The 18,317-nt window shown below is 53.4% G+C and overlaps 2 protein-coding genes across 3 annotated transcripts; one reads left to right on the top strand and one right to left on the bottom strand.

Moving 5' to 3' along the window:
• The first annotated feature begins 145 nt into the window (after positions 1-145).
• BYSL (bystin like) lies at positions 146-9,425 on the top strand. The gene is made up of 7 exons (XM_060109380.1): positions 146-482; positions 4,152-4,302; positions 6,683-6,821; positions 7,150-7,283; positions 7,874-8,034; positions 8,140-8,242; positions 8,740-9,425. Exons 1-7 carry the CDS (start codon positions 215-217, stop codon positions 9,083-9,085), a joined length of 1,302 nt encoding a protein of 433 aa, XP_059965363.1. The 5' UTR covers positions 146-214; the 3' UTR covers positions 9,086-9,425.
• A 1,318-nt stretch (positions 9,426-10,743) lies between these two features.
• On the bottom strand, positions 10,744-18,034 carry CCND3 (cyclin D3). 2 transcript variants are annotated; one of them, XM_060109381.1, is made up of 6 exons: positions 17,712-18,034; positions 16,633-16,848; positions 15,879-16,076; positions 13,151-13,310; positions 12,417-12,553; positions 10,744-11,951 (listed from the first exon to the last, which is right to left on the bottom strand). In XM_060109381.1, exons 1-6 carry the CDS (start codon positions 17,907-17,909, stop codon positions 11,784-11,786), a joined length of 1,077 nt encoding a protein of 358 aa, XP_059965364.1. In that variant the 5' UTR covers positions 17,910-18,034; the 3' UTR covers positions 10,744-11,783. The 2 variants fall into 2 exon arrangements, with proteins under 2 accessions (XP_059965364.1, XP_059965365.1); XM_060109382.1 differs by lacking the exon at positions 15,879-16,076.
• Positions 18,035-18,317: the final 283 nt, after the last annotated feature.

The raw sequence follows: 18,317 nt of genomic DNA, 5'->3' as shown, positions 1-18,317 counted from the left end.
TGCAATGAGTTTATTCGGGAGTCCAGGTCCAGGACCCGTGAGCTCTTTTAGGCGATGGGGCGGCGCTGGTGGCAGTCCCGGCCTCCCAACACGAGGGGGCGCTGTGAGCTCCGTGTGGCATCTTGGGCGCTGGGAGGTTACTGCGCAAGCGCATTTAGGGCTTTTTTCCCTTCATCTACACGTGTGAAACTTCCCGGCAAGGCTTTCGAGAAAAATGCCCAAATTGAAGGCGGCCCGCGGGGCCAGGGGTCAGGAAAAGCATGCGCCCCTGGCCGAGCAAATCCTGGCTGGGCACGCGGTGCGGGCAGGGGCCCGGGAAAAGCGACGGGGTCGCGGAACCGGAGAAGAGGAGGAAGAGTACGTGGGGCCCCGGCTGACCCGACGGATTTTGCAGCAAGCGCGGCAACAGCAAGAGGAGCTCGAGGCCGAGCATGGGACCGGGGGCAGGCCCGCGGCGCCGCGGGAGCGCACCACGCGGCTGGGTGAGTGGCCAGGGTGGGTACAAGGAAGAGGGTGGGTATTTGGGGTGGATGGCTGAAAGGTTCCGGAAGGGGAATAGCTTGGAATAGAAAAACAGGGGGCCGTATTACAGTCTTGCAAAGGTCATGGAGTGGGACACCCAGCCCTGAGGCGGAATGAGGGTGGCCAGTGCCCTCCACTCCCACTCCTAGTTTTAGGCACCCGCTTTTAGGCACCCCCAAGGTTAGGCCAACAGGATGTGGTTGCTCACGCTACTAAGTTCTGCTGGTATTTATCCATTTGTTCTGTAAATACTTACGGGATGTCTACTATGTACATTCCACTGTGCTAGGAGTTTAGATGGTTTAGGTAAAAAAGTAAGCAAGATAGATGAATACCTGACTTCAGGATCTTACAATCTAGCCCAGGAGAGAGACCATGAAGTAGACAATTAAAATAATGCACTCCGTGATAAAGTGTAGTTTCTCTGATAACAATAGCATTAGTCTTGGGGGTCAGGCTTCCCAGATTGCTTGACCTTTGTGCTAAGACCTGAGAAGTGGGGAGTGCTCTGAGCACAAAGAACAATATTGTTTAGGGGCTAAAGAGGGAGAGAGATTAATTAAAATGTGGTCAATTTTTTTCTTATTAGGCTGGGAGTGTTGACCTCCAAGTTGCTTAATCTGTTTCTCAGCTCTCATCTTTCATTTGTCCTGTGAGCAGTGTTTGCAGTGGAACACTAGTCTCCTGGCTACAGTATCTTTACTTGGCTTCTACGACATCACATACCTGTTTTACAACTTTCTCACCTCTCAGTAACCTTTGCTGGCTCTTATTTATTTATTTATTTATTTATTTATTTACTTACTTATTTACTTATTTATTTACTTATTTACTTACTTACTTACGTACTTACTTACGTACGTACTTACTTACGTACGTACTTACTTACGTACTTACTTACGTACTTACGTACTTACGTACTTACTTACTTACTTACTTACTTACTTACTTACTTACTTACTTACAGTACACGGGCCTTTCACTGTTGTGGCCTCTCCCGTTGTGGAGCACAGGCTCCGGACGCGCAGGCTCAGCGGCCATGGCTCACGGGCCCAGCCGCTCCGCGGCATGTGGGATCTTCCTGGACCGGGGCACGAACCTGTGTCCCCTGCATCGGCAGGCGGACTCTCAACCACTGCGCCACCAGGGAAGCCCCTGGCTCCTCTTTTGCTGCCAACCTCTTGCAGTGGCATAGGGTTCCATTCTTGGACCTCTTCTCTTCACTTCTGTTCACTGCTCTGGTGCTGTCATCAGTTTCCAGGTTTAAATACCATCTATTTGGTAACTGCTTCCCAGGTCATAGTCTAGCCCTGATCTTTTCCATGAAACCCAGATTCTTATATTTCAGCTACCCCTTCAGCCTCTCCAGTTTGAAGTCTGAGACATCTCAAATTTCACATGTCCAGAACAGAAATCCTGACCATCTTGCCAAACCTCCGCCCACAGTTTACTTCGTCTCAGTTAATGGCATTATGTCCTTCCATTTGCTCCAGACAGAAACCTTGGACTGCTCTCTTCCTCATCTGATCTATTAGGAAGTCCTGTTGACTCTACCTTAAAAATATATCCAGAATCAGATCACTTCTCACCACCTGGGAACAGCATCCTGTTCAAACCACCGTGATCTCTCACCTGGTTGATTTCAGTAGCCTGCTAATTAGTATCCCATACCCGCTACAGTCCACTCTCAGCTCCACAGCTCGAGGATTACAGTGGTCTACAAAGACCTGTGTGATCTGCACCTTTTGTCAGTCTGACCTTTTCTGCTTCCCCTAGGCCTGCTCTGAGCACTCCATTAAAAATTGCAACACCCCCACCCCTATCTCCACACTCCAGCTTCTCTCTTCTGCTATGTTTCTTTTGTCGTGGCATTTGTCTTTTTTTAACGTAATATATGTCATATTAGTTCATCGTCTGTTTCCCCCATTAGAATGTAAGCTCTGTAAGGGCAGAATGTTTTTATTTCTCTTGTTCACTTATATTCCAGCACCCAGAACAGTGCCTCACTTATAGTAGGCACTCGTTGTTTGCTGAATGAATGATGGTGAGGTAGGTCAGAGTGAGAGCTACAAATGACTTGTAGGCTGCCCTAAAGACAGTGGGGAGCTGTTGGAGACTATGGGGGCCAGTTAGGGGATTGTCGAATTAATCCAGGCAACAGGTGATAACTGACCTAGGCTTTGACGGGTGTGAAGGCTTTAAGAGGGATTCTGTGAGGTACAATGGAATAGGACTTGGCAATTGGTTGGATGTTGGGAGTGAGGGCAGGAGATAAGGCAGGCCTTCTGCGCAGGCTCTGGCTTAGTATTGGCTGGATGGTGGTGCTTTTTACTTAGATGTGGAACACAGTGAGTAGTGTAGACCTAGGAGGGAAAGGGAGTGAGTGTGGTTGATGACAGGTGAAGGTTGAAGTGCCTGTGCGTCATCCATGACCCTGCTCTACAGGAGGCAGCTGGAGTTAGGGTCTGGAGCAAAGGGAGGTCCACCTACAGGTACAGATTTGGGAGTTGTTAGCATGTGGAGACAAAAGATCTAGTACGTGTTCCCCTCCCCCCTTTTTTAGCTTTTATCACACACTGTCTCTGTTTTTAATGACCTGTTCATGTGTAGCGTTTTATCTCCGCACTTAGATTATTACCTCCCTTTTCGACACCCAGCCAGCTGTAGTCTTCCAATAATCGTTTTTTCAGATAGGTTGGTCTGTTGAAATCTGAACTCACTACCGGGCCTCACTTTACCCATCTAGCCTTATTTCTTGCAACTAACTCTTGGGTTGGTTTTTTTTTTTTTTTTTTTTTTTTAAACCATTGATTATACACTTTAAATAATTTATTTATTTATTTATTTATATTTCTCTTTTTATTTATTTTTTTATTTATCTTTTTATTTATCTGTCTTTTTATTTATGTATTTATTTACCGCACCATGCAGCTTGCAAGATCTTAGTTCCCTCATCAGGGATTGAACCCTCGCCCTCGGCAGTGAAAGCGCAGAGTGCTAACCACTGGACCACCAGGGAATTCCCAACAGACACTCTTGTAACCAAGCCCTCTTGCAGTGTTGTTACCCACGTCTGGAAAACACTCCTTCATTTCCCATATTGCCTATCCAGAGCCTAACCATCCTCTGCACTCATCATCTTCTGGGTGCCTGTGGTATATACCATTTCTGCCACTCATTTTGGCACATAATTAAGCCCTACCATGCGTGTAAAAGGTGAAGAATGCACAGTCTAGACCTAGATTGCCTGCCTTAGGCAAGTCACTTAACTTTCCTGTGCTTCAGCATCCCCATCTGAACTGGGTATAATGATAGTACCTATTTCTTGGGTGTTTGATGGTTGCATACAGTGTTTAGAAGAGTTCGTGCTACATAACTGAGTAATAGTGTGTTAACTATTATTTACTACTGTCACTGCCTCATTGGTTCACACGTGTACATTTTGTTTCTCAAGCAAAATTGTGCGCCCCCCAGGGACTGGAAGGTAGCATTTGCATCACCTGTTTCACTTTGCACATCTGTGTCTATCACAAGCCAGCCCTGGACCATGTACATGATGGTTAACCTCTGAATTCCTAAGCCATCGCTTACCTTGCTCACCCATTTCATCTCCCCTCTTCTGGGTCCAGGAGTGCCACAGGATGGATCAGATGACGAGGAGTGGCCCACTCTGGAGAAGGCTGCCACCATGACAGGGCCAGGCTACCACGCGGAGGTGGTTGTGGACCCCGAGGATGAGCGGGCCATTGAGATGTTCATGAACAAGAACCCTCCTGCCAGGTAGGGCTGGCATGGCCTGGGATTTGGGAGAGCGGGTCCTGGTAGCAACTTTATAGAGAAGAAACTTTATATTCAGAGAAGCGTGTGTCCTGGCAGGGTTTTGATTCCGCACCTTTGGGAAGGGCCTGAGCATTGTGCGTTGTGGGGAACCGCCTTGACCAAAGTGGCCCATCCTCAAAGGACTGTTCTTAATGAGAATGACCCAGACTCAAAATACCTCCTCCCCGCTCTGTCTGCCTGCCTTAGAACGGCCTGGATTACCTGGGCAAACAGTTACAGGCCTCGTTCTCTCTCTGGGTGATCTGTCCCGTTGCATTTGGTCTTGGTATGCTCAGTTTTCTTAGTGGTGAGCTCAGTTTCCTTGGCCACGTCTTTTTCATACCCTAAGCTTCACTTTATCCAGGGTTTTCCAGCCCCAGCACTACTGCGTTTTCGGCTGGATAATTCTCTTTCTGTGGAGGCTGTCCTGTGCAATTTAGGATGTCTAGCAGCATCCCTGACTTGTATCCACTAGATACCAGTAGTGACCGTCCCCCCAGCTGTAATCACCAAAAATTGTCTCCAGACGTTGCCAGATGTCCCCCAGGGGGCCAAAGCACCCCACAGTTAGAACCACTAATTCATTCTCATCTGTAGTAAATGCTAGGTCCAAAACATACAGGCTTTTAAGCTCCTGTGTTCAAACTCCGGAGCCCGTGGATTTGGGCCCAGGAGAGGGGAGTCTAGGATAAGTTCATTCTGACCATGTGATGTTAATGTGACATTGTTCTTGGTTCTTCAGGCTCTCGGGTTCATGCATGTCTCATTGCTAGTAATACTGTGGGAAGGCAGGGAGGCTGAACGACAAGTTCCATGGCTGTGTATTTGAGAGGCAGAAAGAAGCCATGAGCCCCTTTCCCAGTGTGATGCGCAGCAGCCGAGGTGGATGTTACAAAGTGCGTGCTGGTCCCACCAGAGAGCCTCTCAGGTTCCCACCCAGCGGCTGTAACTCCTCTTTCGCAGCCCATTCTGACAAGCTTGGCAGGATGGTTTTCCAGCTTGTTGTCAACAGAAAAGTAAAGCTACTGGGAACAGGGGCTCCTGACAGTCTTGAGGGGTGACAGCGGGCATCTTCAGAGAGCGGGCTAGACCCACGTGAGCTCAGCAGTCAGAGGCCATTTAGTTTGGGGGCACGTATGTACTGTAAGGTGCCTGACCTTCAGAACCCGAAAGACCAGGCTTTGACTCTTCCCCCTACTTGTGAGCTGTGAGACCTTGGGTGAGCTACTAACCCCTCTGCATATCGGTTCCCATGTCTGAGTAATGGGAATAACAATACCTCGTGTGGGTATCACACGGGCAGTGTGAGGGCACATCTGGAAAGTCCTGCCCTTGGAAGATGAGCCATGTTTGGTTTGTTTTGTTTTAATTAATTTTTATTGGAGTATATTTGCTTTACAATGGTTGTGTTAATTTCTACTGTACAGCAAAGTGAATCAGCTATATGTGTACATATATCCCCTCTTTTTTGGATTTCCTTCCCATTTAGGTCACCACAGAGCATTGAGTAGAGTTCCGTGTGCTATACAGTAGGTTCTCATTAGTTATCTATTTTAAGGAGCCGTTTTAAATAGACTTCAGCAGACCCTGAAGACACCTTTATTGCACCAAAGCCCAATGTAATGATAATTCTGAATCATCACGGTCTGATTGTGCTTAAGGAGGCTGGGAAAAAAAGATCATTCATCTTGGACCTCTTTGCATAAACTTTAATAAATTAAAAGGGGGGTAAGTGTGTGCCATCGTCTCTCCCTAATGATCCCAGCTACCAGAAATCTTGGTATTTAATTGAGGTGTGTCTGGTACTCTGGAGAGGTCGGACCAGGGTTTTGTAACTGGAGAGTCCTCAGCACACTGGCAACATGTGGTGGATGTGTTTGACATAGGAACACTTGTCACAAACTTATTACTGCTATCACTGATAGTTCCAAGTAGAGTACCTACACTAACTTTTTACCTCCTCATGTTAACCTTACGAGGGTAGGTACTGTTCTTACCCCTGTTTTACAGGGGAGGGAGCTGAGGCGGAGAGAGGCAGAGTGGCATGCCCAGGGTCATGCAGGGAGCGGGGGAGCCAGGACCTGAGCCAGGCAGGCTGACTTCAGAGGCTGGGTTCCTCGCCTCCACACATGACTGTCAGCTCTACCCTGAGCTGAATGACTGCCAGGTCCTCTGTGCTCTGCAGGGATTCTGTGCTGGGTTGTTGGGCCCAGAGGGGACTGAGGTCACGTGTCCCAACAAGATCGCAAGTGTATCGGGGCTCTCGAGGGACTGCGTGGGGAGTCGAGCTTCCTGGACTGAGAGCACGGCACTCCCAACCCCTTCCCTCCCTTTCTCCCAGGCGCACCCTAGCTGACATCATCATGGAGAAGTTAACTGAGAAGCAGACGGAAGTCGAGACGGTCATGTCCGAGGTGTCAGGCTTCCCTGTGCCCCAGCTGGACCCCCGGGTCCTGGAGGTCTACAGAGGGGTCCGGGAGGTAAGAGCTGAGAGGAGAGCTGTGATGGGACTCCCTCACAGGGGCTTTGGGTGCCCACATCCTCTCGTAGAAATAAGGCCTGGTGGCTGAGAGCGGGCTCAGGGGTCAGAGTGCATGGCTCCAGGCTCCTGCTCTCCTGCTTACTTGACTCTCTGGTCTCAGTTTCCCCACTGGAAAATGAGGATGATAATAGCACCTCCTCACAGGGTGGTTGTGAGAATTAAGTGAGTTAATGTATGAAAGGCACCCAGACAAGTGCCTGGCACCCGGCACGTGGTAAACATTGTATATGTTAATGACGATGATGATTTTATTCTGTCATCATCAGGTGTTGTCTAAGTACCGCAGTGGGAAACTGCCCAAGGCATTTAAGATCATCCCTGCCCTCTCCAGCTGGGAGCAAATCCTCTACGTCACAGAGCCTGAGGCCTGGACCGCTGCTGCCATGCACCAAGCCACGAGGTAGAGCAGATGGGGGTCAGGGCTGCTGTGGGTCTGTAGGGAAGGGCTGGGTGTGGGAAGGACAGGCTTTCCTTCCCTTTGCCATTACATCCTAGCTTTGCCCCCACAGTGCTGTCTTGTGCTTCTTTATGTCATCATTTTCCCAGCCTTTTCTGTTTTCTGTTTTGGAGCCGAGACCCTGTTAAGAATGTCCTGTGATGAGTTTCCAGGGGAGAGGCTCAAAACTACGAGGATATGACCCTAGGGTGTCAGGGTGACCTCAAAAGTCTGTGGCTCCCCAGGCATGCACAAGTCCCTGGTGACAGCAGGATAGAGGGAACCCATGATGGAGAGGGGAAGGTGAACAGCTGGGTACCTGTCTGCCTGGGAGAGCTCTGGCTCACCCCAAAGACAGACAGTGTTCACCCTGTTTGGGTACATCTCGTAGCCCCTCCTGTTCCCCCTCTCATCTGACCTGGGTGTTGCATGCACCCAGCTCGCTTCACACACCCTCCGATCTCTTGCATGTACCATCCCCATTGGTATTTAAAAGGCCGGCTCCAGACTGTCAGGTGACCTGGGATCTCCCCCCTTTCCTCCAAAAACACTAGGATTTTCGCCTCTAACCTAAAGGAACGTATGGCCCAGCGCTTCTATAACCTGGTCCTGCTCCCCCGGGTACGAGATGACATTGCTGAGTACAAACGACTCAACTTCCACCTCTACATGGCACTGAAGAAGGCTCTATTCAAGCCTGGAGCCTGGTTTAAAGGTGGGAACCCAGGAGGCAGTTACGAAAGGGAGGGGCTGGAGCTCCTGCAGTACCTCCTTTGTCTCACTCTGGGCTTAGAGTGACTGCCCCTCTGCCCCTCCCCAGGCATCCTGATCCCGCTGTGTGAGTCGGGCACCTGTACCCTCCGGGAAGCCATCATCGTGGGCAGCATCATCACCAAGTGCTCCATCCCTGTGTTGCACTCCAGGTAGTGTCGGTGGGGGTGGAGGACCACTGGTTGGTGGATCTCCACGCGGCAGAGTCCCAGGACTGGGGATGGGGGGGGCAGAGTGGGGAAGGAGCTAAGCATAGCCCTGGGTTTGCAGCTCATTTAAGCCAGTGGGTGTATTGTTACTCCACAAGAATGTCAGTTCCACAGGAACAAGGTCTCAGGGCCTGGCACATGGTAGGTGCTCAGTAAATAGTTGAATGAATGAAAGAATGGGGAACATGGGAAGAAAGAAAGTTAGGGGTGGAGATCTCAGGACGTTTGGACCTATTCTAGTTGAATACTGAGACAAGCAGTCTGAGCCAGACGTGGGGATTTGGCGTGAGTCAGCGTAGTGCTGGTAACTGGAGTCGGGAGTTAGATAGGGGAGGTGAAAAGAATGCCGGAGATTCCCCCTTTAGGGATAGCACAGTGTAAGGGCCAGCAGAGGAGAAGCCTTCCTCCAGCATTTCCCTACCCCGCTCTACCTCCACTAGTGCAGCCATGCTGAAAATCGCAGAGATGGAGTACAGCGGTGCCACCAGCATCTTCCTGAGGCTGCTGCTGGATAAGAAGTACGCACTGCCCTACCGGGTGCTGGACGCCTTGGTCTTCCACTTCCTGGGTTTCCGGACGGAGAAGCGTGAGCTGCCCGTGCTCTGGCACCAGTGCCTCCTGACTTTGGTCCAGCGCTACAAGGCTGACCTGGCCACAGAGCAGAAGGAGGCCCTCCTGGAACTGCTCCGGCTGCAGCCCCATCCCCTGCTGTCCCCCGAGATCAGGCGTGAGCTTCAGAGTGCCATCCCCCGAGACGTAGAAGACGTTCCCATCACCATGGAGTGACGAAGCGGTGCTCGTCCTGGTCTGCAGGGCAGGGGAGGACTCCAGGATCCCTGCTGCTGACTGAAGGTGACACTGAGCCTTTATAGCTGAAGACCCAGTTCAGGGCCACGAGAGGTCACGGGCCTCTGATTCCCCAGTTCCTGACGGGGAGAACTGAGTCTGGCCGGCTCTGTCTTCCATTCTAGGCCTGCATCCCTGCTCAGTTCTGGGACCTGACTTGAAACTCCACAGCCTAACCGTCCCACTTCCCCGCTGGGGGGTTGGAGTGGGTACTTTCTCTCAGGCTGTTGTGTCAGTTCACTGGGAGGTAGATAAAAACAAGAGGCAGGTATTTATTGAACTTCAGTGTTTTTGATGTGGTGGATGGAGATCTTTCTGCTTTCCCTCTTTTGTGGAGGTGGGCACTGCATCCCTGCTCCTGTGTAGCAGTGGATTCTTCCCGGTTTACATGGGAGCCGTGCCCCCCTCAGACAGACAAATTTGTTTCTCTAGGCTGTACCCACCCTGCCCGCCCCTAGAGGGCACAGCCTTTGCCTTCCCCTGACACAGGCTACTTTGGGAGAATGCCAGCAACCAGGAGGTTGTTCACAAGATGGTCTCAGCTGTGGTTGGAAGAGCTAGGAGAAAGCACCTAGAGGAAAGTGGAGATACAGAGGCAAGAAAGGTCAGGCCCAGGGTCACCACCAGACCAGTTCCCTAACTTTCTTAGCTAATGAAAGCTTTAGACCAAGGGTTGGCAAACTAGGGTCACGTGCCTGTTTCCTTACGGCCCGTGAGCTAAGAATTTTTACATTTTTGAATGGCTAGGGAAAAAATTGAAAGAAGGGTATTTTGTGATAGGTGAAGATTATATGAAATTCAGATTTCAGTGTCCATAAAGTTTTATTAAGATGCAGCCACACCCATCCATTTCCATGTTCTCTCTGGCTGCTTTCATGCCACAGCAGCAGAGGCGAGTACAGTCTAGTTAGAACCCTTGCTAGGTGCTTTAGAGAATGTGAATTTGTTCCAGCCTAATTACTGTATTTGGGAGGAATTTGATCATAAAGCAAATTTCACATTTATATGCAGTTTTCTCTTTGAGAAACGCTAGGTGAAAGCAGAAAACTGTACCCAGCTGAGCTGAGCCAGATGATACACAAAATGCACATACCTCAGACATGTGCTAGCGACACCCGTTCACCTTGCGGGTTGGTACCACACCCACATCTGGTGTTAAAACCCGCCTTCCACATCCTTCCGACCTCCACTTCCACAGCAGACTTCAGGTGTTGTTTGTTTTTCAAGATAAAGGGCCGTGTTTATTGCAGTATGTGTTTCTTAACCATTTAATGTGTAAAAGCACTATCTTTCCTTTTTTTAAAAGACAAGTGTCCTCATTTGAGTATTGTGCCTCCAGCCCCATTTTCCCCATAAGCCCTGTGGTTTTTATTGTGCAATTTTGCATGGTGCAGTGATTTTTAGGAATGCATAGATCACGTTATGAAGCAAAACTGACTATATCTGGGGCAGAGACCGTATGGCCCACAAAACCTGAAGTATTTACTCTGGTCCTTTACAGAAAAGGCTTGATGACCCCTACTTGAGACCGCTGATTTCCACCCTCTAGAAATAGGCTTTTGCCCACGCTGCCATCCAGTCCAAGAAGCCAAAGACAGTTTTATTTCAGAATCTTTATTAAGGTAGCATGGTGGTCCTGGGCCACCAGCCTGGACCTTGTGGCCTCGGGAAAGACCTGTGTCAATAGGGCTTGCCTCCCTCTCCAGAGGGGGCTTGGTCACCTCCAGGTCATCCCTACTTCATCCCCCAGCCTTGCAAGATGGAGCAGAGGGCCGGAGGGAGAGGAGGGCGTGGCCCCACCCCAGGCTGTAGCAGCTCCTCGGCCATGAAGATCCTCTAGCGGTAGGATAGGGGAGGAATGCAGCAACCACCAGGCTCACCACCACTCAGGGTAGATGGGCCCCACCACACCCTCTTACAGCTGTACTCAAAGCAATTAATAAATTAAAATAACCTCTTCCTTCAGCACTGCCCCTCCACCCCCCAATCACACAGGAGAAGCTGAGCGGAAAGCAAAGCGAGGAGGTTGGTTCCTGCACCTCAGGCAGAGGCCAGGGCCCCTCCCTCTAGGAGCAGCTGAGAGCATGGATTATGCAGGGGCCTCCAAGTGCATTGAGAGGAGATGTCCACTCTTTCTTCTCACATGTGTCTAGAACATGTGAGGGTTCTTCAGAAAGACCCCAATCCAAATACAGTAACTAGGGAATTCCCTGGCAGTCCAGTGGTTAGGACTCCGCGCTTTCACTGCCGAGGGCCCGGGTTCAACTTTGGCAGTTGAGAACACGAGAGCCCCAGAGTTAAGGGGGCCCCCAAAAGGAACGCTGGCACATGTATTCTACAGACTTCAATTTCATCTCTGGCCAGCCTGGCCCACCCCCAGCTAGGACTGGGATGGGGCTGAGCTGGTCAGATGCAGGGAGGAGGAGGAGCCTGACTGGCCACCCGCCGCAGCTGGCCAGGCCCCTTAGTGCACACTGCAGGGACAGGTGGGACCCGACCCCTTCGGCTTGCAACAGGCAAGTAGGAAGGAGCCCCCTCGGGCTTCAGCTGTGGCATGGTTCGTTCCTGCAGGCAGGGAGGGGGGTGGCGGTGTCCCCTCCTCTGCTGTCGGTGGCCACTCGAGGGGGCCTCGCCAGGGCTACAGGTGGATGGCAGTGACATCTGTGGGAGTGCTGGTCTGGCTGGGCCCCTGGCTGCTGGAGCCCCTGGGGGCTTTGGGCGCTGGGCTGGGGGAGGTCTGGGCGGCTTCCCTGAGGCTCTCCCTGAGGGCAGCTTCAATCTGCTCCTGACAGGCCCGCAGGCAGTCCTGGGAACAAGGGGGAACGGTGAGGAAGGTCCACGTCCCTCCCCCCATAGCATGTGGCAGCAGGTGCTGGAGGACACCTCCCAGCACACAGGGAAGTCTGGGGAGGTTAGGCCACAGCCCAACCCCAGGAATCAGCTTTCAATTCTCAGAAACTGGCAAGAGGATGTGGCAAGAGGGTGTGAGAGCAGCCCAGCATCTGACACCAAACCCCCCACCCCCACTCCTGCACACCGTTTGGCAAGAAAAGGGTACCCAGGGACAGTGCCCTTCAGCCCGCCCAAGACACTTGTTCTTCTCCAGACCAAGGAAGGAGATAAAAGGCCACAGAAGCCCCAAAAGCAGGGCACTCAAAACCAGGAGTGGAGACCAGGGTGTGTGTGAGGGCGACAGCTCCCTCTTCTGGAGGCTCAGGGAACAGCGCTGCCTCGTGAACTGAGGCCACTTGCCCAGCTGCCCAGCACTCACCACTTCAGTGCCTGTGATCCCTGCCAGCAGCTCTGTGAGCTCATCCCCAGATGTGGAGCAGGCACCCAGGCCTTGCACTGCAGCTCCAATGCTTCCCGTGGCAATCATGGATGGCGGGTACATGGCAAAGGTGTAATCTTGGAAAGAAAGAGGGGACCATGAGGCAAGGGTGGTTTCAAGGATAACAATCAGCACGCACCTTCTATTACCCAGAAAGTGCCAGGCCGTATGAATAGAGCAGGGGTCTTGAAAACCCCAGCAGCGAGTGGTGTCAGATAGCAGCAGGGGAGAAAGGCAGGAAAGGGGCTCTTTCCTGGAGAGGGTCAGGTCCAGGGTGGTCTGTAAGTGATCCTGGCCAGGGACCAGGGAGTGAATGAGTCTCTTCCTGGTGTGGACACAAAATCAGGGTTAAGAGACCTGGTTTCTGCTCTCAACTTAGTCACTGTAAGACCCTGGGCAAGTCACTTCTCTCTAAGCTCTCAGTGACCCACCTATATACGTGGGGGGTGGGGGGATCGTCTCTTGAGATCCCATACAGCTCTGCTGCTTTTCTGTATTGAGACTGGGGGCTCAGAGGGAATAGAATTTTCACAAATAAATTTTGAGAAGAAATTTAAGAAACCAGAAGTCTGTTCAAGATTTCAGTTCAAGAAACCAGAATCTCCTGGTTACCGCTCACGCTTCCAAGTCTTCTGATTTCCCTGGCTTGGTAAAAATGTGTGTAGGAATCTTACCTGTAGCACAGAGGGCCAAAAAAGTCTGGGCGTGCTTCTTGACCAAGGCCTGTCGGTCACGGGGCAGAGAGAGCCGGTGCAGAATCAGGGCCAGGAAATCATGGGCAATCACGGCAGCCAGGTCCCACTTGAGCTTCCCCAGGACCAGCACCTCCCAGTCCTGGAGGTTGAGGAAGAGGGTAGGGTCAGTGGCTAAAGAAAGGAAGGGGAGGGAGTAAAGCAGAGGTCTCGCAGGGAGGGAAGGCCATCACACTTGAAGGTCAGGACCCCAGTTCTGCTTTTGAATTTAAGGACTGGCCCTGTGGCAGGGAAGAGGTGGGGGCACTTGCTTTGAGCCCTATTGATCACTTCCTAGATGCCAGAACTACATGCTTTACGTGAATTATCTCTTTCAATCCTGCTGGGTTATCTTTTGGGATCCAGTAATCCAGGCCTTCTCCTGACTTCCTGCAAGGCTCTGAGCACTTCTCCAGCCAGGGCTGAAAGAAGAGACTGCAGCAGCAGATACCACCACCACCGCCATGAACTTGAGGCTCCTCTGGCATGAAGCAGAAAGACTCTCCGTAATCCCAAGGATCTGTGAAAGGGGAGATCACTAGCCTGCCCCCAACTCAGCATCCCATCCAAGTCCACACCTCTTGAAGCAACTGGGGGTGAGCATGAGGCCACACCTCCTGTGACACAGCCACTGAGCCAACCCTGAGGTTCCTCAAAGTGGAGGTTGCCCAACCCAACCCACATCCCCTTGGTGGGACATTGGGGTGTAGGGCTGAGATAGAGCACCCCACTCCACCTCTTTGGCTGGAACCCATAGTGCCTAGTGCCATTTGAGTCTTAGGAAGAGAAGTGGAGGCCAAGCCAAACAGGATGGGTCCAGATGATCCCTGAGGAATCAAACCATCTCTCTGCCTGCCCTAGCCTCTATACCACTGCTAGGTCCTGGAGGGAGGCTGGGAGCCCCACCCCAATCCACTCTTCTGGGGTTTCCAGCCCTGGCCCCATTTCTGAGTTGCACACATGAGGATTTCTTCATTGTTTTATCTCAGGAAGGAACTCATGGGTTTGACCCCTTACTGAGGTAGAAATGGCAACCCCATCCAACCTCTTTTAGGCCCCCAGGCACAGCTGTCCCTCTCCTGGCCCCCACCCAGGTGTCATCCTCTTGAACCTCTCACAGAGCCCCACAGAAAACAGCCCAGCCTGGAGCGGGAAGAAGTTGGGCAGAGAAGCTAGCGTTCTACTCCCGGTGCTTGTCCCAGCGGTCAAACGCCTAACTCAGAAGTGAACAGAGGGACTTGCCTGCTGGCGCAGTGGTTAAGAATCCGCCTGCCCATGCCGGGGACACAGGTTTGAGCCCTGGTCCATGAAGATCCCACATGCCGCGGAGCAACTAAGCCCATGCGCCACAACTACTGAGCCTGTGCCCTAGAGCCCATGAGCCCCACCTACTGAGCCCGCGTGCGTAGAGCCTGTGCTCCGCACCGAGAAGCCTCCGCAATGAGAAGGCTGTGCACCGCAAGGAAGAGTAACTCCTGCTCGCCCCAACTAGAGAAAGCCCACATGTGGCAACGAAGACCCAATGCAGCCTAATTAATTAATTAATTAATTAATTATTTTAAAAGAAACCTTTAGGGGAAAAAAAGCGAACAGAAAGCACCTAGCATCCAAGGAAACATCTAGAAGACAACTTGGAGTGGGGCCTTCCCTGTGGGGAGGCATAGGGTCCTACGTGAGGGAAGGCAGCCACCTTACCCTGTATCAGGGCAGCCCCTGAGAATCTCAGCCCTCACTTGGCCGAGAACACACCCCTGGCAGCTTCCATCACATCCCTAACCTCTTAGGCCACCTGAGTGCTACAACATCCATATTCTCCTCAGCCTCAGTGCAATGCTGAGGCAGGACCTTTCCTTCCTTTTCTGGGCCCCAACCTTCTCTGTGGCACGAGGATTTGGACTGACTGGAGCTCTCTGAGGTCCCTTCCGACTCTGACCTTCTAGGAAGTCATCGATCGGCACACTCCACCCCCCAGCTCAGGCATGGGGGGGACTTTTGGCCTGTTCTGAAAAACTCTCCTCACATAAAGGCACACACTCCATCCTAATCTTTTCACAAAAAGGAAGTCCCCTTCTACCTTCTAGCCTAAACCCCTCCAAACTCATCTTGCTCATTAGCCCTGAAAACCAGCTCCACTGGTTTGCCAAAAACTACCAAAAACTAGACTTGCCAAAAACTACCAGATTCATCACAAAGAGCTGTGGGGCCTCCCGGATTCCCAACTCCGGCCTCCTACTCCCATCTCCGAGAGCTACTTGGCAGGAAGAGGAATCCCGTTCCTCGACAAGCAGCACTCGGGGGCCCCAGTACCCTGGCTTCTTGGCCAGCCAATCACAGCAGCCTGCACGCTGCCCTCCTCCCCGGGAGATGGGGCCCAGAGACTCCTCTCCGGGTCAAGAGAAGACTGGGCCGCTGTAGAGCAAGGTGGAGGAAGGTGCCAGCTCACCCGTCTCCCCCCACCCCCGCCCCTCGGGAGACGATCTGCACGCCCTAAATAACCTCTTCCAGATCCAAGCAGCTCCCCCACCTCCTCTCCAGGCTCAGTGGGGAGAGAACCGGTGTCTCCCCTGTCCTGCCTCGGGAAGAGCCCAGCCCAAGTTCCCAGCAAGAGGCCCAGGGAGCCACTTCCCAAACCACAGGAGTGACAGCAGCTCCCCACAGTGTTATGAAAGACCTTGGTCAGAGTGGGTGGGCCGGGGGACAGGGCATCATTATCACATCGGAAGCAGCTGCAGCTCAGCCCCAGTCTGTGCCTCAGCTCTGGCCTTTGGCTAAAGAGGAAAAGAAGAGATGATTCCACAGGCCTGAAGCAGCTGCTCAAGTTTCCCAGAGTGAGGCTAGCGAACGGAGAATTAGGAAGGAGCTGTTTCTCCTGGGATATAAAAGGAAGGAAAGAAGGTGGGATGAAACGCCTTGGCCCTTCCTTACAGCAACCCTGGCTATAATCTGCTCTGGGAGGCTTTTTGATCACAAAGTCCACACACTGGGATAAAGACTCAACCAGGGCGGCCCCCCTCCCCCACGTGAAGCACATTCCACTCCCCCACTCCAGGGGGGGTGCGTAGGCATGTCCTGCTGCTGCCAATAAATAACTCATGGTGGCTGTGTAAACCCAGAGGCAAAGTACTAGTGAGTGTAGACATGCAGTTTGACTTGTTGCTATCTGGGGGAAAGACCAGGAAGGAGTGGCACCCACTGGAGGTCAGGAGAAGGGGTTTGGTTCATGCTGGCAGCGCAAGGCTGGGCTAGGGGCTACCCTGACCATCACACCACACTGTCCCATCTCTTATCAAAAAAAAAAAAAAAAAAAAAAAAAGCCTCTGCTACCCTCCCCAGGGACAGAAAGCCTCTTGAGGGTCTTAGCTTTCCTTTTCCTGGTAAGTGAGGAGGCAGTGTGTGTTGGGGGGTGGGGAGGATCATGCACGCACCCGCAGCTGGCGGGGAGAGACAGAGTGGTCGGTGTAGATGCACAGTTTTTCGATGGTCAGGGGCGTAGTCTCGCGCAGCTTGGAGGCCAGCAGCATGCAGACCGCACCCAGGAGCTGCAACTGCGCCTTGCGGGTGGGGACGCAGGACAGGTAGCGATCCAGGTAGTTCATGGCCAGGGGGAAGACTTCCTCCTCACAGCGCTGCTCCTCACACACCTGGGGGAGGGCGCACAGTCACTTCTGGGGCAGAGGCAAAGGAAACGCAGCAGCACTGAAGAGGGGGGCGGTGCGCTGAAGGGAAGTGGAATAGGGAGCAAGAATCGGGAGGGGGTAGGTGTACTTACAGTGACAAGGACTAATACGCAGGATGCGCATTCCCCAAGGTGTCGACCCCCCTCCACTTCCTCTGCGGTGCCTCCTTCCCCCCGGGGGTGGGGGGAAGCGGGGTACGCCAGAGGCTCCCTCCCTTAAGGATTCCAAACTGAGGCTGCCCCCCCACACCAATACCGAGAGTGAGAGGGGACGGAAGAGTCACCCACGGGAGCCAGAGAACTGGGACCTTAAACCCCATTACCTCCACCCAGTGCACACACCCAAAGGGAAGGGAGGAGACGCCAGCGGCTGCCTCCCGCACTTTTCATTTCCCTGACTGCCGGAACAGCGCGCCACCCCACCGCTTTCCCCGCCAGAACCCCGCGACACACAGGAACCGGCTCTGCGGCGGGGGCGGGCGAGCCCAGGGTTTTCCAGGCGCGCTCTCCCTAGAAGACCGGGCGGGGGAGCGAGGCGGGAGACGCTGAGAAGCCGGAGGGGAAGAGGGTGGCCCTTGTCCCGCTTTCCCGGCCCGAAGAGAGGGTTATTTGGGGTGCCAAACAACTGGCAGTCAAAGTCAGGGTTGGAGAAGGGGAAGAAAGGGACACCAGGGAGGCAGCCGGGTAGGGTGCCCGAGTGAAAGGAGTGAAAGGCCAGGCCCCGGGGATCTGCGCCACAGAAACATCTTGCTGATTGTTGTTGGGACCAGGATGTCCCGAGCCGGGGACGCCGGGGTGGCGGGGGAGGGGAGACCCCCCGGGCGGTACCTCCAGCATCCAGTACGCCAGCATCTTCCGCATGTGCGGCTTGATCTCCCTCTGCACACACTGGAAGTAAGAGGCGCGGGGCACGTAGCGCTCTTCCAGGCGGAGCAAACTCTGCAGGACACGCTGGTCCCCCAGCAGCCGCGGGTCCGGCCCGGCCCGAGGCGCGTGCCGGGTGCCCTCGCAGCACAGCAGCTCCATACTCGGGCAGCGCACGGGCAGGGCGGGAGTGCGGGCTCGCGAGCCAGAACGCAGGCGGCGGGCCGGAGAGCGCGGGGCGCGGGTCTACTGCTGGCGCTGGCACTGCGCGGCGGAGCCTCAGCCCGCCCCCGCCGCCGCGCGCGCCGCTTCCCTGACAGGCGCCCCGCCCCTCGCGACCGAGTAGCAACCGTGGAATGCTCGGACGTCGCGACGTTCCAGGGGGCGGGGCCTCCGGCGCCCAGACGGAAAGGGCTGGCGGGCGCTCCCCCTCCCCCCGGGCGGCCGCATTGGTCCGCGGGGCGCGGGCCGGCCGGCTTCCGGGCGCTCCGGGTCCTTCTGACCACCCAGTGGAGAGAAGTTCTTTCGAGGTGGGCCTCTTCCTCACCTCCGAGCCCTCCCATTTTGCTT

This window comes from Mesoplodon densirostris, chromosome 10 (assembly GCF_025265405.1).
Source record: "Mesoplodon densirostris isolate mMesDen1 chromosome 10, mMesDen1 primary haplotype, whole genome shotgun sequence".
Lineage (NCBI taxonomy): Eukaryota > Metazoa > Chordata > Mammalia > Artiodactyla > Ziphiidae > Mesoplodon > Mesoplodon densirostris.
Note: the sequence above shows the minus strand (reverse complement) of the source record. Positions and strands in the feature narration are given on the sequence as shown.

Excerpts from the sequence above, each read along its gene's own strand:
- BYSL (XM_060109380.1), top strand. The coding sequence starts at position 215 with ATGCCCAAATTGAAGGCGGCCCGCGGGGCCAGGGGTCAGGAAAAGCAT. Across the intron at positions 4,303-6,682 it reads AACAAGAACCCTCCTGCCAG|GCGCACCCTAGCTGACATCA; the intron begins GTAGGGCTGGCA and ends CCTTTCTCCCAG. Across the intron at positions 7,284-7,873 it reads GCCATGCACCAAGCCACGAG|GATTTTCGCCTCTAACCTAA; the intron begins GTAGAGCAGATG and ends CAAAAACACTAG.
- CCND3 (XM_060109381.1), bottom strand. The coding sequence starts at position 17,909 with ATGGAGCTGCTGTGCTGCGAGGGCACCCGGCACGCGCCTCGGGCCGGG. Across the intron at positions 13,311-15,878 it reads GCCCACCCACTCTGACCAAG|GACTGGGAGGTGCTGGTCCT; the intron begins GTCTTTCATAAC and ends CTCAACCTCCAG. Across the intron at positions 11,952-12,416 it reads GGATCACAGGCACTGAAGTG|GACTGCCTGCGGGCCTGTCA; the intron begins GTGAGTGCTGGG and ends CCTTGTTCCCAG.